At 36.8% G+C, this 26,990-nt stretch overlaps 1 protein-coding gene and 1 long non-coding RNA gene across 2 annotated transcripts; both read right to left on the reverse strand.

Annotated features, from left to right (window-relative positions):
• Positions 1-2,685: 2,685 nt before the first annotated feature.
• On the reverse strand, positions 2,686-3,165 carry LOC102662811 (uncharacterized). The gene has a single exon (XM_026126862.1). It carries the CDS (start codon positions 3,163-3,165, stop codon positions 2,686-2,688), a length of 480 nt encoding a protein of 159 aa, XP_025982647.1.
• A 22,450-nt stretch (positions 3,166-25,615) lies between these two features.
• LOC102665300 (uncharacterized) lies at positions 25,616-26,416 on the reverse strand. Its single transcript, XR_419525.3, has 2 exons — positions 26,080-26,416; positions 25,616-25,900 (listed from the first exon to the last, which is right to left on the reverse strand). It is a non-coding gene; the product is annotated as an uncharacterized lncRNA (long non-coding RNA).
• Positions 26,417-26,990: the final 574 nt, after the last annotated feature.

Consider the following 26,990-nt stretch of genomic DNA (forward strand, 5'->3'; position numbering starts at 1 on the left):
ATCAACTCGCCTAGTCAAGCTCGTCCACAAAAATAGGTTTTTTGAAAGTTTATCATGTCAGTTTCTTACTAAGTAAAAAGGATCATTTTTAAGGTCCAACGCCTTAAAATGATCACCCCTCAAGTAAAAAGAATCACTTGATTCACGCATAAGAAAGAACTACGTAGGTCTGATTTCCTCTCCAAAGGAGGGTACGTAGGAGCAAAAGCCCCGCTTTTGTCGACCTCAAAAAATAAAAAGAAATAAAAAGTTAAGATAACACAATTCCACAATTCTAAAAAATAGGCTGTTGTCTTTCGAGACAAACGTAAGAGGTGCTAATACCTTCGGAGGGCGACACGAGGGCTCACGGGTGCGTCTTCCAAGGGAGGAAGGGGCGCGGAGTCGCCACCAACGTTTATTCGAGGAAAACATCGAAAAACTGGAAAGGGTGGTCTACGAACTTTAATCGTGAAAGGTTTGGGAGTTGTTTTTACACATGGGGAAGTGTTGGACCTTGTGGCCTCAATAATCTTAAGAGGGATAGGCTTAGAATGCAGAAGAAGCAACAACGATCAATTTAACAATGTTCTTTAAACATGCAAGACACAATTGATTTCAACAAAATAAATAAGATAAGGGAAGAGAGAATGCAAACACAATTTTATACTGGTTCAGCCACTTCCCGTGCCTACATCCAGTACTCAAGCAACCCACTTGAGATTTCCACTATCTTTGTAAAATCCTTTACAAAGTCTGAACCACACAGGGACAACCCATCCCTTGTGTTCAGAAGCTTTACAACAAGAGACTCACAGTCTCTTAGCCAATCTCATTGAATAAGAAGAATGGAAGAAGAAATCTCTCTTCAAGAGAAGAATATTACAATGAAGATCATGTAAGAATCCTTATAGATTTTGCAAGTGTTTGGTCAAGGATTTCTTTTGGGAGAGCATTTGACAATGAAGTTCTTTTGGAATATCTCTCATTGTCTTTTGAGAGGATAAGACATTTATTCCAAGCAAAAATCTCTCAAAAATTCGTGCCCAAGTCACCTATTTATAGGCCTTTGATGGCCATTCACAAATCTAATGAAAGGATGTGACTGTTGGCAGATTTTTTGAAAACTTTCCACTGGTAATCGATTACAATGTTTGTGTAATTGATTACACATTTATTATTTGAAAGGTTATGACTTTTGAATTTGAATTTCAAAAGTTCCATTGCTGGTAATCGATTGCAGACATATGGTAATCGATTACATGTTGAAAATTCAAATTCAAAACCTTTTTCAACTACTATTTCTCAACCCTGTCTTCTGGTAATCAATTACATTTCCTGGTAATCGATTACCAGAGCCTTGCATGTCTTGAAAGCACTTTGTTTTAAGGCAAGGCTTGGTCTTTAGTGAATCTTGAAACAAGGCTTTGCTTGTTGAAGTAATCTTGAATTATTCTTGAAGCAAATGCTTATCATTTGAAGCAGCCTTGTTAGATTGTTCTTTGACATCATCAAAATCATGTATACATACATTCACAGGAAGGTATTAGCACCCCACCCGTCCATCACAAGGGACGACAGCCTTTTAATCAAGTGTGCAAATATGACTTCAAAATTATGTATTTTTCCCTTTTTTATATTTTTATGTCTTTTTATGCCTTTTTATGCCATCACAAGGGTGTTTCCCTCGCTCCTACGTATCCTCAATTGCGATGAGGAAATCAGACCTACGTAGTTCTTTCAGAACTAAACGTTGGTTAAGTTGTTTTTATCTTTTTTTGCAAGATATATTTTGACCGAACAAACGTCATTTAAGGCATTGGACCATGAAACGATCTTTTGATTTTTGGAAAGGAGAGAAATGCTAAGGCGTTGGACCATTAACAATCTCTTGGGGTGAAAGGAGAGAAATGTTAAGGCGTTGGACCAATAACGATCTCTCGGGGTGGTCGACAAAAGCGGAGCTTTTGCTCCTACGTATCCTCAATTGCGATGAGGAAATCAGACCTACATAGTTCTTGCAAAAGCGGTAAAGTTACATGTTGATTTTATGCTTTTGAACGGTCCATGTAAACCGATAAAAGAAAAGAGGACCGTTTTAGGCGTTGGACCTTAAAACGGTTTTTAGTGATTTTTGCGGACAAAGCTTGATTTGTGAGTTGATTTTAACTTTAGTTTGACTTTGGTTATTAGTCAATTCATTCAAGGAGACTTCCAAAGAAAAACGTCAGATTGATTTTTTTTATTATTTTATTCAAAGATATTTTGATTATTTTATTATTATGTTTTCAAGATATTTTGATTATTTTATTATTATTTTGTCTTTTTTTGGTTTAACCGTGATTACAGTGTGAACGATCGGTTAGATTTTGCTTGAATAGTGATTAAACAAGATTACAACGCAAATGATCGGTTGAAATTAATTTTATCATTTATTAGGCGGGAAAATGACTTAAACGATCGGTTAAAGCTCGTTAAAAATGGAAGAAAAGAAAACCAAAAGTGAATGACATAAAGATGGAAGCCAACAAAACAAGAAATGAATTGAAAGTCTCGGATTCGAAAACTTACCGGTTGAAGAACGAACGAAGAACAAATGAAGAATGGTGGAAAACTTCACGGATTTGCTCACGGATTCAACAGTTTTTTGTCATGGTAAGTCTTGACTTTTTCTTTGTAAAGTCTTGAAGATTCATAAGCTGTTAATCACATTTCTTCTAGCTCCAACAACTGGATCTTTCTGTGCTCCCTGGATGCCTTCTTATCAAAGTTCAAAAATTTCATAGCCCAATATGCCTTGTGTTCCATTTCGACTGGTAAATGACATGATTTGCCACACACCTGTTGAAAAGGAGACAGACCAATTGGAGATTTGTATGCAGTTTTGTAAGCCCACAGTGCATCTTCTATTTTGGCTGACCAATCTTTTCTGGTTGACACCACTATTTTTTCTAGTATTTTCTTTAATTCTCTGTTGGATACTTCGACTTGCCCATTAGTTTGAGGATGGCAGGGGGACGCCACTCTATGATTCACATGGTATTGACTCAACATCTTTTGAAGTTGAGTATTACAGAAATGCGAACCACCATCACTGATTAAGATTCGAGGTACCCCAAATCGAGCAAAAATATTCTTCTTGATAAATTTCACCACAGTCTTAGCATCATTCCTTGAAGTGGCCATAGCTTCCACCCATTTAGACACATAATCAACAACTACCAAAATATATTCATTTCCTGCATATGAAGGAAATGGACCCATGAAGTCAATACCCCAATAATAAAAAACTTCAACTTCCATAATGTTTTGCAGAGGCATCTCATTCCTTCGGGAAATTCCCTCCATTCTCTGACATTGGTCACACTTTAAGACATGGTGATGGGCGTCTTTAAAAAGTGTTGGCTAGAAAAATCCTGACTGTAAAACCTTAGCTGCTGTTTTGTCTCTGCCATAATGCCCACCACATGGTGAACTGTGACAATGCCACAATATGCCCTTGGCCTCCTCACTTGTCACACATCTTCGAAGGAGATTATCTGCACCTACTTTGAACAAGTGTGGATCATCCCAAACATAATGTCGGGCATCATAGAAGAATCTCTTTCTCTGCTGCTAATTGAGATCTTTCGGTATGACACCTGCTGCCTTGAAATTAGCCATATTAGCAAACCAGGGTCTCCCTGCAATCAAAAACAAAGATTCATCAGGAAATTTATCTCTTATTTCAGCCTCTTTTGAAGTGACATCTTCATTCACCAATCTGGATAGGTGGTCTGCTACCACATTTTCAGAACCTTTCTTGTCCTTGATGACTAAATCAAATTCTTGAAGCAGCAGTATCCATCTGATCAATCGTGGCTTGGAATCAGCTTTGTGCGACAAATATTTTATTGCTGTGTGATCAGTGTAAATCACTATCTTTGATCCCACCAGATAAGATCGAAATTTCTCAAGTGCAAATACAATTGCCACCAATTCTTTCTTAGTGGTGGCATAGTTAATCTGAGTATCATTCAAAACTTTGCTAGCATAATAGATGGTATGAAACATTTGGCCCTTCCGCTGCCCCAGCACAGCACCTACTGCATAATCACTTGCATCACACATCAATTCAAACTCTTGTCCCCAGTCTGGTGCTGTAATCACAGGAGCAGAAACCAATTTGGCTTTGAGAGTGTTAAAGGCTTCTAAACATTCTTCATTGAATACAAACATAGTCTCCTTGTTCAACAGATTGCTTAGGGGTTTAGCAATTTTGGAGAAGTCTTTAATGAATCACCGATAAAATTCAACATGACCCAAAAAACTGTGTATGCCTTTTACATTAACTGGGGGTGGAGGTTTAACAATAACATCTAGTTTTTCTTTATCCTCCTCAATTAATCTTTTAGAGATCTTGTGTCCCAGCACAATACCTTCTTGAACCATAAAGTGACATTTTTCCCAATTAAGCACCAAATTAGATTCTTCACATCGTTGTAACATTTTCTCTAAATTTGGTAAGCAATTTCCTAAAGATGCACCAAAGACCGAAAAATCATCCATAAAGACTTCGATACATTTCTCTACCATGTCATAAAAAATTGCCATCATACATCTCTGGAAAGTAGCTGGGGCATTACATAAACCGAACAACATGCGTCAATAAGGAAAAACACCGAAGGGACATGTAAAAGCTGTTTTTTCTTGATCCTAAGGATCTACTACAATCTGATTGTAACCCGAGTATCCGTCCAAGAAACAGTGGAAAGATTGCCCTGCAAGTCTCTCAAGCATTTGATCCATGAAGGGAAGCAGGTAATGGTCTTTTCTTGTGGCTTCATTGAGATTCCTATAATCAATACACATTCTCCATCTGGTGACTGTTCTTGTAGGAATTAGCTCATTTCTATCATTTTTTTACCACTTTCAACCCTCCTTTTTTCGGAACAACTTGAACAGGCCTAACCTATGAGCTGTCTGAAATTGGGTAGATGAGCCCTGCCTCTAGTAACTTGAGCACTGCTTTTCTTACTTCTTCTTTCATTATAGGATTCAATCTTCTCTGAGGTTGTCTCACGGGCTTGTAATTGGCTTCCAAATTGATTTTGTGCATACAATATGATGGAATGATTCCTTTTAAATAAGAGATGTGCCAACCAATATCCACTTTATGACGTTTTAGAATCTACACCAGTTGATCCTCTTCTTCCTTCTTCAAAGAGTTGCTAATTATAATAGGTTTAGTCTCATTATTCTCCAAGAACACATACTTTAAATGCGTTGGTAGGGTCTTTAATTCTGCTTTGGGCTTTTCTGTTGGTCTAAATTTTTTTAATTCTTCAAAAACCACATGACCAACAAAGTTTTCTTTTGGATCATCAAGCTCTTCATCACAAACTAAGCAGTCTACCACATAACTAGCTCTTTTTCCAAAGGAATCTGTAGTATCATGGTTGAAGCTGATGATGTTATTTCCTGCTCCACCTCTTCTTCTTCAAAATAGGCATCACCCATATATGAGTGTTTCATGGCTTCAAAGAGGTCAAAAGAGATTTTCTTATCCTCCACACTGAGTTCCAATCGACCTTTATCTATCCCTACAACATAGCCAACAGTTGCCATGCAAGGATATTCTGGAGTACTGGAGACTTCATCCTTTTCTTCTTCGTTGATCAATTGATGATGGATTGTGGTAACTTGAAGAATTCTTTCTTGATGTGCTTCAATCTTTGCATACTCTTCTTCTCTTCTGACCACGACTTTAGTCATGTCATCTACCAACTTGCCAATCTTAGTTTCAGTTCTTTTAAAGGCTTGTTGCATTGAATCTACAGTATCTTTGAATTACATTAGCAGGTCATCTAGATTAGACAATCCTTCTGCTTCATTATGATAATAAGGTTGTCATTCTGACTCCCATTGATAATGTACAAAAGAATAGTCCCTTTTAAATTGAATTCCCTGTTGTTGCATGGAATAACAGTCACCTTTAGAGCTAGCTTGGTATGTCATGAAGTCTGCCAATACACTTTCAAGATCAGGAGCTCTTCCTTTCTCATAATAGTTGTACATGGCGGGTTCCTGCCTCCAGTCAAAGTTATTTATAGAATAAAAGTAACAACTGTCCTGGTGATGCTCTCCTCCAGCAAAATCATAATTTATTAGTGGAATAGAGATAACAATCTTCATGATACAGCGGTAAGAGATTTGTCTTCCTTAGGAATAACTAGGCCACCTGTAGGAGATTCTATACATACAAAATACTAACAAAACAACGGTTATCCAATTCAATAAGAGAAGACAAATATAAATTGAGAACAAATATTCACAGATAATCAAAGAATAACGAATAAAGAATAGGCACCTGAAAATGAACTAACTTTCCAAAAAAAAAAGAAATTCCCCGAAAACGGCGCCAAAAGCTTGTTCGCTTCCGACAAGTGCACCGAATCGCGCAAGTAGCATAAAACTGTAAGAACCAAGTATCGAACTCTCGTGGAACTTGTGTTACTAGGTAAAACTACTTCAGTGAATAGGTGTCTAGTATAAAAAGTGATGTGTTTACTATGAACAAGTATGTAAACTAACTATGAAAAAGGAAAATCACGTGAGTAATGATGCATAAAGACAAGTAGATGACACGTTGGTCTTTCTAATAGGTGCCTGATGTTAAAAGGATATTCTCTACTTAATGCTTATGCGTTCTATGGTGTCTCCTGAAATGCTAAACCCCGATTCCTCATGAAAGTCTAGCCTAATCCTGATCAAGCATCGTCCGCAGATTCCTCTTGTTGGACTAAACTCGGCCAGGACCGCATAAGACAAGCATACAACAACTAGGTTATCATACCCCAATCCCTCGTGATAGTATGAAAAACTAGCCCTGTCCTATCAAGTTCTAAGAATCAGACCAGTTTCCACTGTTGAATGATCCTAAAAACACATGCATCTACGTGATCAAGGAAAAAGCATGGTAGAATGAAGTTCTGATATCACAATGAACACACAAAACATCATTAAATAAATATATAGGTATTTACATCAAGTACCTACAAGGAAGATCCAATAGAGGATTTAGCTTTCCATAACTGGGAAGCTTCCTTTACAACAAAGAGAAGAGCAAGATGAAAGATTGCAGAAATACAAGTAGTGGGGATGTCTCCTCCACCTCTAGGACCTCACAATCACTCACAAACTCATCTCAAGCTCTCAGGACGGCTTTCTCTTCAAGCTCTGGTCTCTACAGATCTTCACACAACAAAATCTCTCAAACTCTCTGGAACTTGGACCTTTCTATCTCTAGAACTCTCTAGACATGCAGAAGCTTCAAGAAAAGGCCAAACTCCCCTCAAAAATCTGATTTCATGCTTAAATAGGTGGCTTTGTTCGTGCTCATGCGCTTAGCGCAATTCTAAACCGCTTAGCGCACATTAGTGAATTTCGGCTTAGCACATGCTTTTCTCACTCAGCAGATGGACTGAAGCAGTGCACTTAGCGGGATGACCCTTCGCTCAGTGAATACACATAACTTATCCTTCTTCCAGATTCTTCCTCGCGCTTAGTCGAGGAATGTTACGCTCAGCGGATGGCTCGCTAAGCCAGCAGATTAGCTTAGCGAGAGGGTGAAAATCATCACTTCCAAACTTGCCTAATGTCGCAACCTACCCTTTTACGGGCGAGCGAGGCGAGGCTCATGGGTGCGTCTTCCAAAGGAGGAAAATGCACGGAGTCGCGACCAACGTTTATTTGTGGAAAACGTCGGAAAAACCGAAGGAAACCGGTCATGAAGAATATTCCAGACTCAGGAGTTGTATTTACGTTTGAGGAAGGTATTAGCACCTCTCACATTTGTCCCAAAGGACAACAACCTTAAATTAGAATTGTGCGAAATTGTGTATCTAAACTTTTATTTTTTTTTTATTTTTGAGGTCAACAAAAGCGGGGCTCTTGCTCCTACGTACGCTCCATCGAAGAGGAAATCAGACCTACGTAGTTCTTTCTAAAGAGCGAATCAAGCGATTCTTTTTACTTGGAAGGAGGTCCTTTTAAGGAGTTGGACCTTAAAACGACCCATTTTTACTTGGTGAGAAAAACTGAGGTATCGAACCTTAAAATCCTTTTTAGTGATTTTTTTGCGGACGAGCTTGACTTTGCGAGTTGATTTTAGCCTTAGTTTCACTTTAGTTATTAGTCAATTCAATTAAGAAAGAGAAATCCCAAAGAGAAATGTCCGATTGATTTTTTTGGTTTATTTTACTAAAAGATATTTTATTATTATTATATTATTATTTTACCTCTTTTTGGTTTCCAACGTGGTTACGGCATGACCGAACGGTCGGATTTCATTTTAACAGGAATTAATGGAAATTACAAATCAAATGATCGGTGGAAATTTATTTTATTTTTTTTATTAGGCGAGGAAATGACTTAAGTAAATGACTAAAGCACGTCAAAAGGGGTACAGAAAGTAAATGAAACGAGAATAAAAGTACACGAAACAAATGGGGACCACCACGGGTACATAGAATGAATTGAAAAGTTCGATTTCGGGAACTTACCGGTTGAAGACCGATGAACGACGAAGAACGAACGACAAATGACGAACGATGAAGAACGGTTGAAAATCTTCGCGAAATCACCCACGGAAACGTTACAGAAACATTACGAAAGCGCCTCGGCTTGGATTTTCTTCACGGAAACAATTTTCCTCACTAATTTTAAGTGATTACGAAGTGCCAAGAGGGCTGAACCCCTTTCTTCTTCACTCCTCCCCCTATTTATAGGAAAATAGGGGAGGAGCTTGCCACCCAGCTCGCCCAAGCGAGCCAGGTTGCTTCCTCCTAAAGCAACCGCCTTCTGGAGGAACAATCTGGAAGGTCCAAGTGGGCCTGGTTGCTACTTGCACCCCCTTTTTACTAAATACACCCCCTTTGCTTTTTTGGTGATTCTTTTTCCGTAATGTTACGAAACTTTACAAATTTTGTAACGATACTTGTTTTCTTTCCGTAAGGTTACGGAACCTTACGGGTCATGTAATTACTCCTTTTTTAGCTTTCAGAATGTTATGGAAACTCACAGATTGCGTATCAATACTTCCTTTTGATTTTTGGCATGTTACGGAATTTCACGGATTGCGTAACAATGCTTCTTTTTGATTTCCGGCATGTCTCGGAACTTCACGTATTGTGCAAAAAAAGGGTGCCAAGTACCTCGAAGCAGTCAACCAAAGGTTGCATGCCATCAAACAATAGTCCCCGGGCGAAATTAGGGTATGACACCTAATTATCCTGAAATTAAGAGAAAATTATTATTAAACACACAAAATGGAAGTACTAAGTATTTATTACCTATCTTTAACAAAAAGTAATTACAACACTACAAAATAACCATAAATTGGAGGAGTTTGATACAATTTACACAAGTTTTATACACAAAAGTTAGTCGTATTCATCGACTAACAACAGGCCTAAAAAGCCAAAAGATGTATTGTATGTTTCATATCTATCAATGCAAACAGGTGTTTTCTTTCCTATTATCCTTTCTTATTTTAATTTCATGTATCATTCATCCTTGCATTATCTTTAGGGGTTAGGTGCTCAACAGAGGGTAGTCCTTAATAGAAATACAAGGAAGGTCTTACATGCATCAGTTTTAGGGATTAGTCGTTCGACAGAGGGTAATTTCTAATAGAACTACAAGGAATGGGTATCTTAATAAAATCATTGTTAGACAAAAAGTTATTGCATTATAGCCATGCATCAAAGCAAACATCTAGAATTAGAACTTCATGCATTTTATCTATTGAGTCTTTGCAAAGACATTTGGAAGATAGATAGGTAAGATAGGCTTATCATCGTGAAACATCAGGGACAAGTATTCTAACAATTGTGGGTAGGAAAAATTCACCTAATTGATAGAGCAAAATCTAAAATAATACATCTTAGGCAAATATGGCATGTTAGGTCCTAACATTCTCATCCATTGAATTTCCTAATATATCTTTTGTCTCTTTTTAATATTTATTATTTTAGTTCCTGTTTCTTTTAAACTCATTTTTTTCACCTCATCTCATCTTCTATTTTTATAAATTGGAAATTATTCAGCACAAGTACAAAAAAAAGTCCCTGTGGAAATCAACACTCGGACTTCCGAGTCTTTACTACTTGGACATTTTGATACACTTGCCAAATGGTTAACAAATAACAAAAACTAAACCAAAAATCTTGCAATCATATATAAACCATAAGTTCTCATTATCTTCTAATTTTTCAGTTTTAAGTACTTAGGCATATATTAGATACATTAAAGGATGTTAGTGCCAAATATATGTAACAAAATAGATATCAAGGCACCTTAGATTTTGGATCATCTTGTGTTCGAAGTAGCTCCATACCAAAAGCCTAAGCAGTAAGCAATCACAAACAAATCAATGTTATGTATAGAAAATAAGAAGACTGTAAAACATCATAAAATTTCATATAAAAATACATTTCACTAGTGAAAGATGTTTACAAATTATAATAGTAGGCCTGGGAAACTCACATCATCAACAACAAGACCAAAATGGCCAAATCCATCTCCAATGTCATACTTATCAATACCATAATATGAAACATTGTTAAAGGAAAACCAACATTAAAAGAAGGGTTTCCACTGCTCAAGGACGCAAAAATTGGTTTCACAAAATGCAAAATTGTTTTTTTAACATTAGATCCTCTCTTTTTTTTTTTCTCGAAAAACTTCATTCTCTGACTGCAAGGAACCAATGGCCTTTTTAAGAATCTCCATAGTTTTTGTCTTTTCCTCTAATTGTTTTTGTATTTGAGCAATGGATGATTGCTCTTCCCTCAGGCTATTAAATTTAAGAAGCTTCCTTTCAAGGTTTACTTCTCTCTCCTTGTAATTTTGTACCAAATTCTGCAATACCTCCTTTTTAGTAAAATTGTGCATTTTCTCACCATCTATTAATAGCTCCAAGTCCTTAAATTCTCCTGTTGGCAGATTCTGTGGCATTTCAAATTTAATCTCATTCTCTTCATTCTGTAGTAAAAAAAATGTCAATATATGGTTTCTTTTAACATTTCTATTGATTTTTTTTGTTGACAAAAACACGTGGAGGGTACATGACTTACTCTACCTGTATCACATGATTAGCATTAACAGTGCTATTTCCCCCCTCTTCAAACTCTTGTTCCAAGTGTGACCCATCACTTCCTTTGCATCCAAAAGCAACATAACAAAAGTTTAGAATAAATCAACATAATGAATACTAAGAAATGAATGAAGTAAATTAAGGAGTTTATAATATGGTATTGAAAGTTGAAACTTGTTTTACACTACCAAGTTTTTAGAGGGAAAAAAAGAGTTTATATTAATAGATGAAAGGTGGTGGCACTTGAACATTTTAGTGTACCATTTCTCTTGGTGGAAGAGCTAGTTTTTGTCTACGGAATCTTGAGTGCAGCAATCAAAGCTGCAATAATGAAGCTCACTTTGATTATCATGTGGTTCTTCACACAAGTAAGAACAATTTGGTTTCCAAATGAGACTTAGGTGCATGCCACTGAACCGAACCTAGTGAAATCCTTTAACAATCACTACATTCTTATCAACTTCACACAACAAAGCCAAGTTAAAATATCAACATTAGTTAAAGGAAAACCAACATTAAAAGAAGGGTTTCCACTGCTCAAGGACGCAAAAACTGGTTTCACAAAATGCAAAATTCAGTAATTATCAGGAATGCCAACAACAAGTTAGTCACATTCTTATTGTATGTCAGTTCAGTAATTATCATATAACTATATACAGTTTACACTCAAAGGAAAAAAGAACAGAACAATCCATGAACTTCCCAATAATCCAATTTTATTGGTACCTCTAACTTGGCTTCTCTGACAGTGTCCCAAATAGGATCAAGACACCAATGGCGGGTGATATCTCCCCACCAAGATTCAAGCTTGACAAAATCCTTTAGAAACAAGAGGAAGCAATGTAACTTAATGTTAACAAAAAATGTAACCAATCAAAGATATTAACATGAAAAGAATTCTGAAAGCAAATTTGACATTTCCAATAGTTCAATAACAGTGACGATCCAAATCAAAAGGTCCAAACTCCAAATTCATTGAGTACATAGCAATCCTAATACTAAAAAAGATTAAAAAGAAGCGTTCTTGATTCTTCAATTATCATCAAGTGTAAAGGTCGAGGAGACTGAATGAGTAACATCCAATGCGACTAGTGAAGGAACAAATTCTGAAACATAAAGAAAATTTTTTAGTTGTCATTCATATTATATAATAAGTACATAAAACTACCTTAAGAAAAAAAAATCTTGTTACCTTCTTCAATTCTTTCAAACTCCAAAAATTCATCATTTTCATTTGAAGGTAGTGGTGATGGTGTTTTTTTTATCCAATCTTGTGTACAAACAAGTGCTTCCACCATTTGAGGTGTAATAGAACAACGATACAGATCAAGAACTCTTTCTCCGGTACTAAAGGCAGACTTAGAGGCTACAGTAGAGACAGGTATAGCAAGCACATGTCTTGCAATGCTTGCAAGAGTTGGGAATCAGCTTGAGTTCAGCTTCCACTAATTCAATCCAAATCCAGTCGACTATCACTAGCATCCTCCAGGTATATATCTAATTCAGATGTACTAGATCTAGTTGATTGGAAATATAGACTATAGCCATAAGGATCATTCTCAACCCTTTCACTAGGTCAAGCTCAAGCCTCTTGTGAGCTAACTTCAACCTCATCACCACCACTACTATACTCTTCAAAAAGTGATCTCAAGCTAGATTCCACTTTATCCCTCAACTTACAAGTCAATCACCCCCTTCACCATTAGAACTTTCAACAATAAGCCAATTCGTGAATTTTAATTTGTAACTCGGGTGCAACACAAGAGAGATCATCAATAGCATGTTTATACAATCAGGATTGCCCCAATACTTGTCATAATTTTCCTTTAAGCATACAACCATTGTTCTAACACTCATATCCACACCCCTGGAAGTAAACATTTCCCTGATTTTCATTCCAATCTCAAAGATCTCAAACATATGCATAGTGCTTGTCACATAAGATGAACCAGAAATGCATAAAGTAGCATCATAGAAAATCTCCAAGAATGGCAAGATTGAACACACAAATTCTCAATCACTATATGTAGGAGCCATGCCCATGAATTTTTTGTCTCTCAATTCGAACTCCTCAAATGCCTTATGATGCTTTAAAGTGGCTTCCAATATCAAGTAAGTAGAAATCCATCTAGTTTCTATGTCTAAGTGAACAAGGCCTTTATATTAAATGATTACATGCGGAACACATTTCTTAAATTTAGACAATCTAGAAGGGGAGGATTTTACATACTTGACAACAACATGAACCCAACAAATAGCTGCAATATCCTCTTTGAAACCTTCTTGGACAATTAAATTAATAATATGTGCATAACATTGCATATGAAGATAATTTCCATTCAACACCAAAAAATTCCAAGGCATTAGCCTCTTTTGTAGATATACAATTGCTTTATCATTTGAAGTGGCATTGTCAACTATCAATGAAAGAACATAGGTTAGCCCCCAACTACTTAAGAAACTCTCAACCATCCTAACCAAATTATTTCCCGTGTGACTTTTGACTTGAAAAAAGTTTATCACTTTCTTTTGCAACATCCAGTCATTGTCAATGAAATGTGTCATCAAACTCATATAAGTCAAATTTTGTGACGAAGTCCATGTGTCTGTAGTGAGGCAAACCCTTTGACAATGTTGTCAAAAAAAGCTCTTCAATTTTACTTTTTCACTACTCCAAAGACTAAGAACATCCCTACCAAGGTAGTGCATGAGATGACAACAAGAAAGGGTGCTACAATGCTAAAAAATTCTCGAAAGGCTTCATGCTCAATCGTAAGGAAGAGCTAAAATGCCACGAACAATTTGACCAGTGCAATCTGACATGCTTCTTGGTCAATCATGGAAGAGGAAGAAGGAGTAATGGTCGTTGAAGAAGAATCTGATTTTTGCCTCTTGCTCATGATGTCTGATTTCTTCTTGCATCTGTCTAAATGAGTGCACATGACAGTCGTTCCACTACTATATTTGATCAAAGCACCACAATGTCGACATTTAGCTTGAGATAAGGGATTGGGGTTTGGCAATTTATCAAAGTGATCCCATGCAGTAGATTATTTTTACACTCTACGGAGTGAGGCGATAACATGTCTCCTGCTGTGCTAGAGGCCACGATGTCAATGTCATCATCATGGTCATCCACCTAGTGATTTTGCATTTGAAAAGAACATAAGTATATAAATCTTAGCTGAAAACAATGTTAAAGTCACTTATCTTAGCTTAAGAACATCAACAATTGATATAGAATTATAATAAAAACAGGCTACCAATGATATAAATTGACTGATTTTTTGAAAAATCGATAACTCGACAAGAGCCTAAGAGATGATATAGACTTATAGTAATTAGATTTGTGGTGAGGTTTTCCCTTGCATCTAATTTAGCTCTATGTAATTATAAATGTTGTAAGTTCACAACAATTTTCCTATTGATTAACCAAGCAACTTATTTAACAAACAGAAAGGGAGACTAAATATGAATTCTATTTCTAAACAAAGTACAAAAAAATAGTAAGCACTCTGATAATGATCAAGATAGAGCTCAATCAATACCTCTAATATTATAAGAGAGTTTCTTCTTCAACAAAATAAGGGGGTTATTAATTATATAGTTGGCAGCTGCCACAAACACAAAGGAAGGATTGACTATCAACAATATGAACCCAAATTACATGTTGAATACATTAATTGAAATCTATTCCATTTTACCTAAGTTCTACAATGAGATGATCAATATAAGGCCTACAATCAAAGTTTATCATATGTAGAACCCTGTTAGTAAAGAACAACTGTCAGAAATCAAGTCAAGAATTTTTTCAGGTGGTGCCTTTCATTGCAAGTTCTACGAAACTGATCTATAGGAATCACGTTTCAATCTTTTTTTCTAAAGACCGATATATCATTTTCTAGGATCCTTGAAAGGTGGTTTGGTTTGATTAATTGAAAAAGGGCAGCACCGTTAAGGCACAGGTTTGGGGTCCTTGCTAAATATTAGTATGAGAAAATATAATACCTTCCAAGATAAAAAGGAAAAAGAACAATCTCAATTGCTAATTTTGGATTTTCAATTCAAAGAAATCTTATTGAAATGACTTATTAATAAATAGATAGATCTAATTAATTGCAACCTCAGCCGAGAGTGATATTTATTTCCATTACAATTAATGAATGTTAAATACACAAATGGCAATCATAATGATGATATTGATAAAATGCCAAATTGCCATACGAAAGATAATAAACTCCCACTACTTGAAGACAAGATTATGGAAGGTATTGTCATAGGGTAAGCATAGTTGATAGCTTTGACAGTTTTCCGATCCAAAAACCAATCTCCAATAGCAATTGCAATTGGCTGCAAGATAAGATACATCAACTTATTAGATTACTCTTTTTAGAGAGAAATAAATAGTTGTCATACCCTAATTTCATCCGGGGTCTGTCATTCATTAATGTTTTTTATTCTCGCTAGCCAAACTGTGTTGTTCGACACCAGTTACCGCACAAAATGAAGGATCGTTCAATTTTGATCAGGAATGCGAAAGATACCAAAAGGAGGGGGCAAAAGGGTCATTTCATTGAGTTTTCTGGGCCCTAGCTCACCCAGGCTAGCCTCTGGCTCGCCTGGGCCACCAAAAGACTTCCATGTTAAGTAACTAGCTCACCTGGGTGAGCTCCAGCTCACCTGGGTGAGCTGCCATGGTCCCAAATGCTTGTTTTTCCTATAAATAGGCGTGAAGGGAGACTGAGAGATGGTTCCAGGGTCCAGAAGTGAAGGAATTGGGAGAAATAAGAGAGAAGAAGAGGAAAACAAGACCGAGGCACTGCTGAATCACGAGCGTCATCAATCCTTATGTCATTTCTCACTTTGTGTTCTTTGCTTGTCATTCGGTTAGTGTTTGGTTTTAAGGATTTGAACATGAGCTATGCACCCTTAGGGGTCGTCCCCCTTGTTGTTTTGCGCATATTCATCTCCTTCTTCTATCATCGGTAATCTCCTTTCTTTTGTAAAGTTTACTCTTAACCGATCATTAGCACCGTAAGTTGTCTTTAAAAAGATCAAAAGTTAATAAACAAAAGCAAGATAAAACCAAATCGCAACTAAACTTCTTTTTATCAAATATCGCTCGAGATCGTTTCAAGGTCCAACGCCTTAACGACTCTCTCCACTTTTCAAATTTAAAATATTTTTTCAAGGTCCAACGCCTTAACGATTGTCTCCACTTTTCAAAATTTAAAACATCGTTTCAAAGTCCAATGCCTTAAACAACTTTTTTATTTGCAATTAAAATGAATCTTTCAAAAACATAAAAACAATTTAACAACAAACATTCAGACTTAAAGAACTACGTAGGTCTGAATTCCTCATTGCACTTTAGGATATGTAGGAGCAAGGGCAGTCCCCTTATCAACCCCAAAAAAATAAAAAAATAAAAAAAATAAAAAAATATAAAAAGGGAAAATAAATAATATTGAAGTCACGTTTTTGCACACTCGATTAAAGGTTGTGGTCCCTTGTGACGAGCGCGTGGGGTATTAATACCTTCCCTATGCGTAAACAACTCCCAAATCCTTATTTTCAAAATTCGCAAACCCTCTTTTTGGCTTTTCTAACGTTTTCCTCGAATAAACGTTGGTGGCGACTCCCGCATGTTCTCTTTTTTGGAAGACGCCCCTTTTTATTTCGCCTTGCCCTCCCGTCGAATGGTAGGTTGCAACAGATGGCAACTTCACTAGGGATTTTGTGAGAGAGTTAAGTCATTCAATCAGTGTGCAATGTTTTATCGTGACTTCTTTTTTATTTATGTTCCTTTTTCCCTTTTATCTTTTGTTTTGTCCATGTTTGTATATAACCTTTGCTATGTGTTATGTTTGGTGTGTGTCTATCTATTTATTACATTCGTAGTTAGAAATATTTTTGTTCTATGCACACATGGCACCTACACTTTTGCACACACATTGAGATATTAGGCCCTATACTCGGGTCTATGTGAGCCATAAGGAGTGGAGGTCGATTTGTGGTCATGTTGGGTCTTCGACTCACTTGATAACAGTGAAGCCTCATCTAGAGTTTTCCTCTTTTAGTGATGCATTGGCATTTATAGTCCCTATCACCTCAATGTATTACCTAAGAGGATGATATCTCTAGAAGCCAATAAAGTTACATGAAACCACCCTTGGGAATTGTCACTAAAAGGGGACTTTTAGATCCTTTCCATTAGGTTCCTAGATTAGGGGGCACATAAAAAACTCACTTTGGCTTGTTCTTTGATCGCATCATGCATCTCTTCATGGAATCATAATGGACATATCATTCCTGCATTTATCATTTATCATTTATCATATTCATGCATTTTATTTGCATAAGTCATTGCATTATCATACATGTTCATTTAACAAGCTTTTGTTCTGCCAATTGCATACATTCTATTTTCATCATTTGCATGTTATGTTTACTCATGCATGATCATGGCACATAGTTGCTCGTGCATTGCATTTTCCTCTACAAATAAAACAAAAGAACAAAAAGAACAAAAAGAAAGTCACAATGAAGAATAAAGTTTATACCACATTCTTAGTTACATGTGTTGGGTACCATGATGATAGCTATAAACAAACCATGTTGGGATTATACACTCATTTCTCTTAAAAAAATGATTGAAAATCATGTGAACATGGTACCTAATGCATTGTTAACCAGGAAATGATGGTTCTTCGAGCGTATCATGTCAATCTCATAATTACATTTGTCATGCATAACATAAGTATGCCCTAGTCATTTATCTCTATGATATGTTGTCGAAATATTGACAATCAAAATTTCTATTCCTTAGATTATGGGGTCAAACCAAGAACATGCTTTTAAGAAAAGGGTTTCATCAAGTCAAGGTTAAGTATGGAAGTAACCAGCTTGCAAAAGTTGGGGCAGAAGATGGATTGAGTTTACATAGCTTATTTGGCTACTGCCAACACATGATTAAGCTAAATAATTTACAAAATTGAGGACTGTTGATGTCCATGTTTTATTTCCAGTTTCACTTTGACTCTGACAAGATGTGATGAACCATGTTGCTTTAATGAAAATCTGAATTGATTTGACCCTATGTTCTACTAAATGTCCTGTGTAAAATTTGCAATACTTCAACAATGTATCATTCACATACATCCATGTTTATCTTTCTTTTCACATTGGTTGCATTGCTCATTTCATTCTTTCCATGAAACCAGAATTGTAATCATTGTAATCAAAAGGAAAGAACACGCTTTACGGCACCCTTATCGAATGTGTGCCAAAGCTAGAGTAATGAGTGAAATAGAGGAGGCACAAGAGCATATGATGGCTGACATGGAGGCCATGAAAGAGAAAATGACCACAATGATGGAAGCCATGATGAGTATGAGAAGGATGATGGGGGTCAATGCGGCTACAATTGTTCCCACAAGTACCACCACAGAAGTGGACCCGACCCACCCACTTGGCTTCAATCAAGTAAATCATCCAACCTCGGATGTGGTAGGTCAAGGAGGCAAAGCGTTAGGAAGTGGGGGTGGCCCCCATTTTGTGTAGGTTCAGAACAAACATTCCTTCCCACTAGATGGCTTGCCTTCCAACTATGCACCACCCAATGTTGCACACACTCTTGATGAGAATGTCGACAACTTCGTACCCATACCCATTGAGAGCCAACAACCCCAATCTGATCATGCACATGTCTCTCAACCCATGGGGGAGACACATAAAGCACCCCGAGACCACAATCTAGCCGATTTCGAACCTCACCTCGGATATGCCATTGAGGGCCAAACAGTTGGTGGTGTACCCCTGCCAAACACTTTGGAGAGCCCTCAGTTTCGCCCACAACCACAACCCTTGCATTTTGTGGTGGGAAGAGTCTCTCCTGCTATGGTGGAAAGGGGAAAATTTGATCATATAGAGGAAAGGCTGAGGGCCATTGAAGGAGGCAGAGATTATGCTTTTGCTGGCATGGCAGAGTTGTGCCTAGTGCCTAACGTCGTCATCCCTCTAAAGTTCAAGGTGTCAGATTTTAATAAGTACAAGGGGACTACTTGCTACAAGAATCACCTGAAGATGTACTGCAGGAAAATGGGGGCATACGTGGAAGATGAAAAATTATTGATGCATTTCTTCCAGGAAAGTCTTATTGAGGCAGTTGTCACCTGGTATATTAATCTGGAACCTTCCCGAGTCCATTCTTGGAAGGACCTAATGGTTGCCTTCATTAGGAAGTATCAGTATAATTCTGATATGGCTCCAGATAGAATGCAGCTACAGAACATGTGTAAGAAGGAGCATGAATTTTTCAAAGAATATGCCCAAAGGTGGAGGGATCTGGCAACTCAAGTAGTGCCTCCAATGATGGAGAGGGAGATGCTAACAATGATAGTAGACACATTATCGGTGTTCTACTATGAGAAGATGGTGGGTTACACGCCTTCAAGCTTTGCCGATTTAGTTTTTGCCGGCAAAAGGATCGAAGTGGGTCTGAGAAGAGGCAAATTTAATTATCCTGCTTTGATGAATAGGAAGCCTAGGGCAAATGGAGAGAATAAGAAGGAGGGAGGAACCCATGTTGTGACTGTCGTTCCTACATGGCCAAATTTCCCACCACCTCAACAATATCAATACTCAGCCAATATCAGCCTTTCTCATTACCCACCACCCTTTCAGCCAAGAACACCCAATTATCCACAAAGGCCACCCCTAAATCAGCCACAAAACCCGCTTGCTACACATCCCATACCAAACACCACCCTTAACACGAACCAAAACACCAACCAAGGAAGGAATTTTCCAAAAAAGAAGCTTGTAGAGTTCACCCCAATTCCGGTGTCGTATGCTGACTTACTTCCATATCTACTCGATAATGCAATGGTAGCCATAATCCCAGCAAAGATTCCTCAACCTCCATTTTCTTGAGGATACAACTCGAATGCAACATGTGCTTATCATGGAGGAGTTCTGGGGCATTCCATTGAGCATTGTATGACCCTGAAACATAAGGTGCAAAGTCTAATTGATGCAGGCTAGCTGAGATTCAAGGAGGAGAATCACTCATGAATTCTGATGTCGTCAAGCGATACTATGTATGATGCTTGGGGAAATTTGAAGGTTGTTTTTAGATGTCTCCAATGACTCATTAGGATTTTCAGGTGTATGCTATTACTGTAAACAACAGTCACAATGCTACTAAAATGGATAAATTTGATGTCCTTGCCTCTCATTCTCTCACAATTACATCTTTGCGTATTTATTTAACATTCACTAGAATGTGAATGTACGTCATTGGTTTGTTTGCTTAAGTGACTTGTGCTCCTGAGTTGATCTCCAAGTCTATTCAATCAGAAATTGCTCGTTCCACACGTTTGGTGGGGGTGCCATAAACGACGAGTAAAGTAAAGTGAAAAAGAAAAAAAAACGTTTGATTGACTATGTTTCAAATCAAAATAAGAAGTACATACATTCATGTGACCTCATTCTTAAAAGTTTTATTTTTGAGAGAAAAGTGAGTTGTCAAGAACAAGAGTCGTTCGACTTAATCTGTCAATTGAAAATCCTTTAAATATTTCTCATCCTTGAAAATTCATTTTTCGAGAACCTGCATAACTTCTTTCATTTTTCCTTGCTACAAGGTCATGACAAAAGATAGCAATAGATACCTCAGAGTCCTACTTGGGCAATGAGAGGCATCATGCATGAGCCTTAAGCAAACCTAGGGGCAGATAAGAAGTTTTACCTAGTGGGTCGAAAACTCGAAAGGATAGCCTAGGCAAAAATTAGGGTAATAAAAAAATAAAAAAAGGAAAGAATAAGGAGTGTGTTTATCAAAGGTTTTGTCCCAAAATCCAAACTATAAAAGTATCTAGTCAAGATTTGAAATGACACATGGTCGTGTTTCAACAACCCAAATACTAATTTATCCCTTGCTACCCCCTCTGAGCCAAAGCATTTGTTTTCTATAAACAACACAAAAAAACAACAAAAACAAAATAGGAACCCTGAGTAGGAACCACCGCTAAACCAGTGGGAAGTGCAATGCAAACAACACATGCATAAAGTTGGGCAACAATGAAAGAAAAAAGAAAAATAAAATCCGCCAAAGGCGAGTAAAGAAAAAGAGAGACAAAAGATCTCTGGATTTTACAAGGAAGGCACAAAAGTGCAATAAGGATTAATTTATAAGGCAAAAGGAGTAGAGCTCGACCCAAGAGTTAAAAGGAACAAAAGTAAAAGCAAGAATCTCAAGGTTCTTACTTAATGTAACCCTTAAACACTCTTTGAGCCTCTCTGATCTTTTTTTCATAGCCCTCTTACCCCTGACCACGTTACAAGCCCAATAAAGCCCATGTGGATCAAGGAATGACTAATTTTTCTTTTAGGTTTGGATTCTGGAATGGAATCTGCACACGCTTGTGATTGTTGGAAAAAAAAAAAAAAAATATATATATATATATATATATATATATATATATATAAATAAAGAAAATAAGAGAATCCTCGAGGTTTCGCCCTTGCACATTTGAGAAGAAAGCTCATTCAACTAGGAACTCAGGGAAAATGCCCAAAGACAATTATGATAGTAGGGTACATTTGATGTTAGTCGCTCATGCAGACTCCTTAGGATTCATTTTAAATCCAAGGGTGGCCTTTGTTGTATAAATTCTTTCGAGATCAGCCCATGTCATCAAGTTTCAGCGGGATCGATAGACCCTTGGCATCACTCTACGATCTTAAATCGGGAAAGTTTCACTTGGTCACATACCAAAGTGTGACAATCCATTGCCATCCTTCAATGGGGCACACGATCGATTCCAAAGTCTTATGTTTTCTTGTTGTGTAGAATAATCAAAGTTTTTAAAAAAGGAAAGGGGAAAACCCTAGGATCAATATTTCGGTTGATTGATTAAATGTCAAGCGGCTCCATTGTCGTCACTCCAAAATTGTCAAGTGATTAAATCAAACAAAACATACACTCTGAGGGAGTCCATAAAGAGATTTGCAAAAAGATAGGATGAGGTCTCATGAGTTATCACGTCTTTTAGAAAGAGACAGTCAATCTGTGTTTTCCACAAAAAGAAAAAATCAAAAAAATAAAATCAAAATCAAAATCACAAAAATAGGAAAGAATGTCGTGAGCATTACACAATTTTCATGATTCAAAATCTTTTGCATTACTAGCATTTCAAGATGAAGGTTGCATGCATCTGCATCCCAAAAATCATGTTCATATTAGGCTATAAGTGCATAGATTTCTCTTTATATACCAATTTCCCAAATCTAATGCCCTATCTTTTGAGTTTAGGATGAGAGGCCCTCTCAAAGAGTCAACCTCTTGCTTCCTCATAAGGTTGAGCCCTTTGGTACTAGTACCTATTGGCTTGTTTCATAGGACTCAACATCCTTCGCCTTTATCTTTCACAAGACTCAAAGTCCTCGCTTTTATCTTTCATAGGACTCAAAGTCATCGCTTTTATCTTTCATAGGACTCAAAGTCCTCGCCTTTATCTTTTATAGGACTCAAAGTCCTCACCTTTATCTTTCACAAGACTCAAAGTCCTCACTTTTATCTTTCATAGGACTCAAAGTCCTCGCTTTTATCTTTCACAGGACTCAAAGTCCTCGCCTTTATCTTTCACAGGACTCAAAGTCTTCGCTTTTATCTTTCATAGGACTCAAAGTCCTCGCCTCTATCTTTCATAGGACTCAAAGTCCTTTGTCATTTACATTTCAAAGACTTCAATGTCTTCAGTCATTTATGCTTTCAAAAGACTACAATGTCTTCATTTACATTTCAAAGACTTCAATGTCTTCAGTCATTTACGCTTTCTAAAGACTACAATGTCTTCATTTACATTTACAAGACTTCAATGTCATCTGCCTTTTACATTTTACAAGACTTCAATGTCTTCTATCTTTTACACTTTATAAGACTTCAACGTCTTCTGTCTTTTATAAGACTCAATGTCCTTGTCTTTGTGGTTCTTAGGACTCAACGTCCTCTGTTTCTATGCTTTGAATATATATATATATATATATATATATATATATATATATATATATATATATATATATATATATAATATAAAAAAGAAGGGAACTTTAAATGTCGTCTTCTCTACTGGACTTCAATGTCCTCCGTTTTACGTTTCATAAAACTTCAATGTCCTCATGTTTTTCGGTTTCACTTCCTTGGTTTTCGCCAATTGCCCAGTCAAATAGCAAGGTCACTCAAACGAAATTAGTGTCCTTATCTTTACTTCCTTTTTATTGGAGATAAGAAAAGAGGGGCAACTATCATACCCTAATTTCGTTCGGGGGCTATCATTCATTGATGTTTTTGATTCTCGCTAGCCAAATTGCACTGTTCGACACCAGTTACTGTACAAAACGAAGGATCGTTCAATGTTTTGATCAGGAATGCGAAAGATACCAAAAGAAGGGGGCAAAAGGATCTTTTCATTGAGTTTCCTGGGCCCTAGCTCACCCAAGCTAGCCTCTGGCTCGCCTGGGCTACCAAAAGACTTCCATGTTAAGTAACCAGCTCGCCTGGGCAAGCCAGTTGCTTCATGGTTAAGTCTCAGCTCGCTTGGGCGAGCTGCCATGGTCCCAATGGCTTGCTTTTCCTATAAATAGGCGTGAAAGGAGGCTGAGAGATGGTTCCAAGGTCCAGAAGTGAAGGAATTAGGAGAAATAAGAGAGAAGAAGAAGAAAGAAGAGGAAAACAAGGCCGAGGCGCTGTCGAATCACGACCGTCATCAATCCCTACACCATTTCTCGCTCCGTGTTCTTCGTTCGTCATTCGGTTAGTTTTTGTTTTTAGGGATTTGAACATGATCTATGCACCCTTAGGGGTCCCCCTTGTTGTTTTGTGCATATTCATCTCCTTCTTCTATCATCGGTAATCTCCTTTCTTTTGTAAAGTTTAATATTAACCAATCATTAGCACCGTAAGTTGTCTTTAAAAAGATCGGAAGTTAATAAACAAAAGCAAGATAAAACCAACTCACAACTAAACTTCTTTTTATCGAATATCACACAAGATCATTTCAAAGTCCAACGCCTTAAAGACTCTCTCCGTTTTTCAAATTTAAAAGATCGTTTCAAGGTCCAACGCCTTAACGATTCTCTCCGCTTTTCAAAATTTAAAGCATCATTTCAAGGTCCAACGCCTTAAACGACTTTTTTGTTCGCAATTAAAATGAATCTTTCAAAACATAAAAAAAAATTAACACACAAACATTCAGACTTAAAGAACTACGTGGATCTGAATTCCTCATCGCACCTTAGGATATGTAGGGGCAAGGGCAGTCCCCTTGTCAACCACAAAAAAATATAAAAATATAAAAAGGGAAAATAAATAGTATTGAAGTCACGTTTTTGCACACTCGATTAAAGGTTGTCATCTCTTGTGACGAGCGTGGGGTGCTAATACCTTTCCTATGCGTAAACAACTCTCGAACCCTTATTTTCAAAATTCACAGACCCTTTTTTGGTTTTTCTAGCATTTTTCTCGAATAAACGTTGGTGACGATTCCTACGCGTTCTCCTTTTTGGATGACGCCCCTTTTTATTTCGCCTCACCCTCCCGTCGAAGGGTAGGTTGCAACAATAATGAATAATTTCGCCCAGGGCATTCACGTCACTTTGAAACACACAGATTGTAAATACAATAGGTTTATGTTATCCACCACTTTAGCAGGATTTCAACAAAATTGAACTAATATAGTAATGATCCTCGCATCCCAAAAGATTTCTCAGCATACAACTTGAAATCTTTAGTTGTTTCACTTTTTTATTCTATACAGAAATGGTAACCACTAACCACCGGGATTTTGATTCTAAATGAACCAGTGCTTTACGGAAAGTTAGTATTGGAATTTAGTGATGCCAAGTTATTCCTATTAAAATCTTTTATCATAATGAAGATTTTTTAGAATACTTTTGGAATCTCTATCTATTATCTCTTGCTAAGTATTCTCAATACCTCCAATTAGAAGAAAAAGTTAGTCTAAAAAACTCTAATGTTACATTCAGCTGCACAATTTTAGAATTATATATTGTTTAATCAATCAAATAGATATCTTCCTAACTTCCTATAGTGTTAATAGGTGTCCCTTCTAGTTGATAGAATTATATACTTCTTCAATGGTTTCAAATTGAAAGCTTTTATAAACTCGAAAACATTGAAATGTGAATAATTAACAAGCCAACTTACAAGAAAATTATGAGAATGGTGAGATTGCTCTAGAAAATTCCGGCAACTCAAATTAGATAAAGTTAAAGCATTGTGTAGATTCCTCTAGTTTACTAACCTTTCAAAAAACTTCCTTTAGTTTAAAAGTTTGTAATTGAGTTCCTATGGCTATACTTCTAAAATCTGGAATTTCTGATTTAGTCTTTACCAGCTGCATGTCACTATGTCAGTGTTGAGACCGTTCGGAATTGCTAAACAATAAAGGCTTCTTTGAGAATTTGGATATATCATAAAAAATCCAAATCATGATATGTCTTTCAACATTCAATAAAATAGAGTGATAAATACATATCTTAATCAAGTTGAAACCAATTCAGAATACACAAAAAAAAGAAGAAAAATACATCTTAATTAAGTTTTCATCTTAAGATCCAGCATAGTGAACCATATATCAAAAAGATCCATGACACATGACAAAAACTTCTATTGCATATGAGAATGCCAAAATAAAAAAAATTAAGGTCATTATAGAACACAAAGTAATATGCATCATTTCATGATTCGGGTCACAGAATCTGCATTGATATGTAGTGAGTATTAGCACCAAATTACTCATCTACCATACAAATTGACATAAAAAAAAAATGACAAGGAAACATGGCATTATTATATTGACATTCAACATAGAAATTGAAACTTTTAATTGCCATGCTCGGTCCCTCAAAAGAACTAAACACAAGAAAAGTAAACTCACCATTGAATGGAGTATTTCCTTACAAAACCTGTAAGAACGAGAGAGAGCTCCAAGAATAATGAGGATCCCTTCGCCAAGAAACCCTTCAGGCTTCACCAAGAAACTGATCGGCGATCGAGGAACAAGAAGTCAGGAACCATAGCTGTCGTGAACGAGAGAAAGTGCACAGTGCGGGGTGAAACGAGTCACTGAATATTCAGGCCCCTACTTTTTTTTTTCTGAAACGGGTTGGGTCAAATCAAACCGGCTACAAAACGAGGCAATTTTTTTTTAAACCCACTTCGAGTGTGCAACTAATTCGGGTCGAGTCAACTGCAATCCGTTACTGTCTGACACAATTTTTGGGGGGGGGGGGGGGGGGGGGTTGGTTGCAGGGCTCCAAGTATAATTTTTTGTATAATTTTTGGGTGCTTAGAATTGGTGGCAAGGTTTACTAATATATAAAGTAGGGTGACATATATACATGTGTTTGGTGTAAATGTTGGTACTGAACTGTTAGGGGTAATTTGGGTTCTCTAGTTTTTTTAGTTATCAGAGAGTTTGGTTTCTGGATTGATTGTGATGCTATTGCTTTACCTCTTTACTTTGTTTTTGTGCGGGTGTTATTGCATTACCTAAGTGCTATTACAACTGAAGTTGCACGTTACAAAGGAGAAATAAATTATATATTGTGCAATTGTATACCCCGCAATTGATTGGTGCTCCAAAGCTTGTTTTGCTTACAGAGAAGACAAAAAAATTCTAGATTTTAGAGTACTAATGTATTGACTTTTTTTTTTGTTTGAAACAAGATTGTAAGTTCAAATGAATTGTGTTTGGTAATAAAATTTGGTACTTTGTATTCTCTTGTTTCGTTGATCTATCAAAAGATAATTGCTTATTTCACCCAACATCTTTCAGCAGTTCATCAA

This window comes from Glycine max, chromosome 18 (genome assembly GCF_000004515.6).
Source record: "Glycine max cultivar Williams 82 chromosome 18, Glycine_max_v4.0, whole genome shotgun sequence".
NCBI lineage: Eukaryota > Viridiplantae > Streptophyta > Magnoliopsida > Fabales > Fabaceae > Glycine > Glycine max.

Coding starts and splice junctions, on each gene's coding strand:
- LOC102662811 (XM_026126862.1), bottom strand. CDS start 3,165: ATGGCCACTTCAAGGAATGATGCTAAGACTGTGGTGAAATTTATCAAG.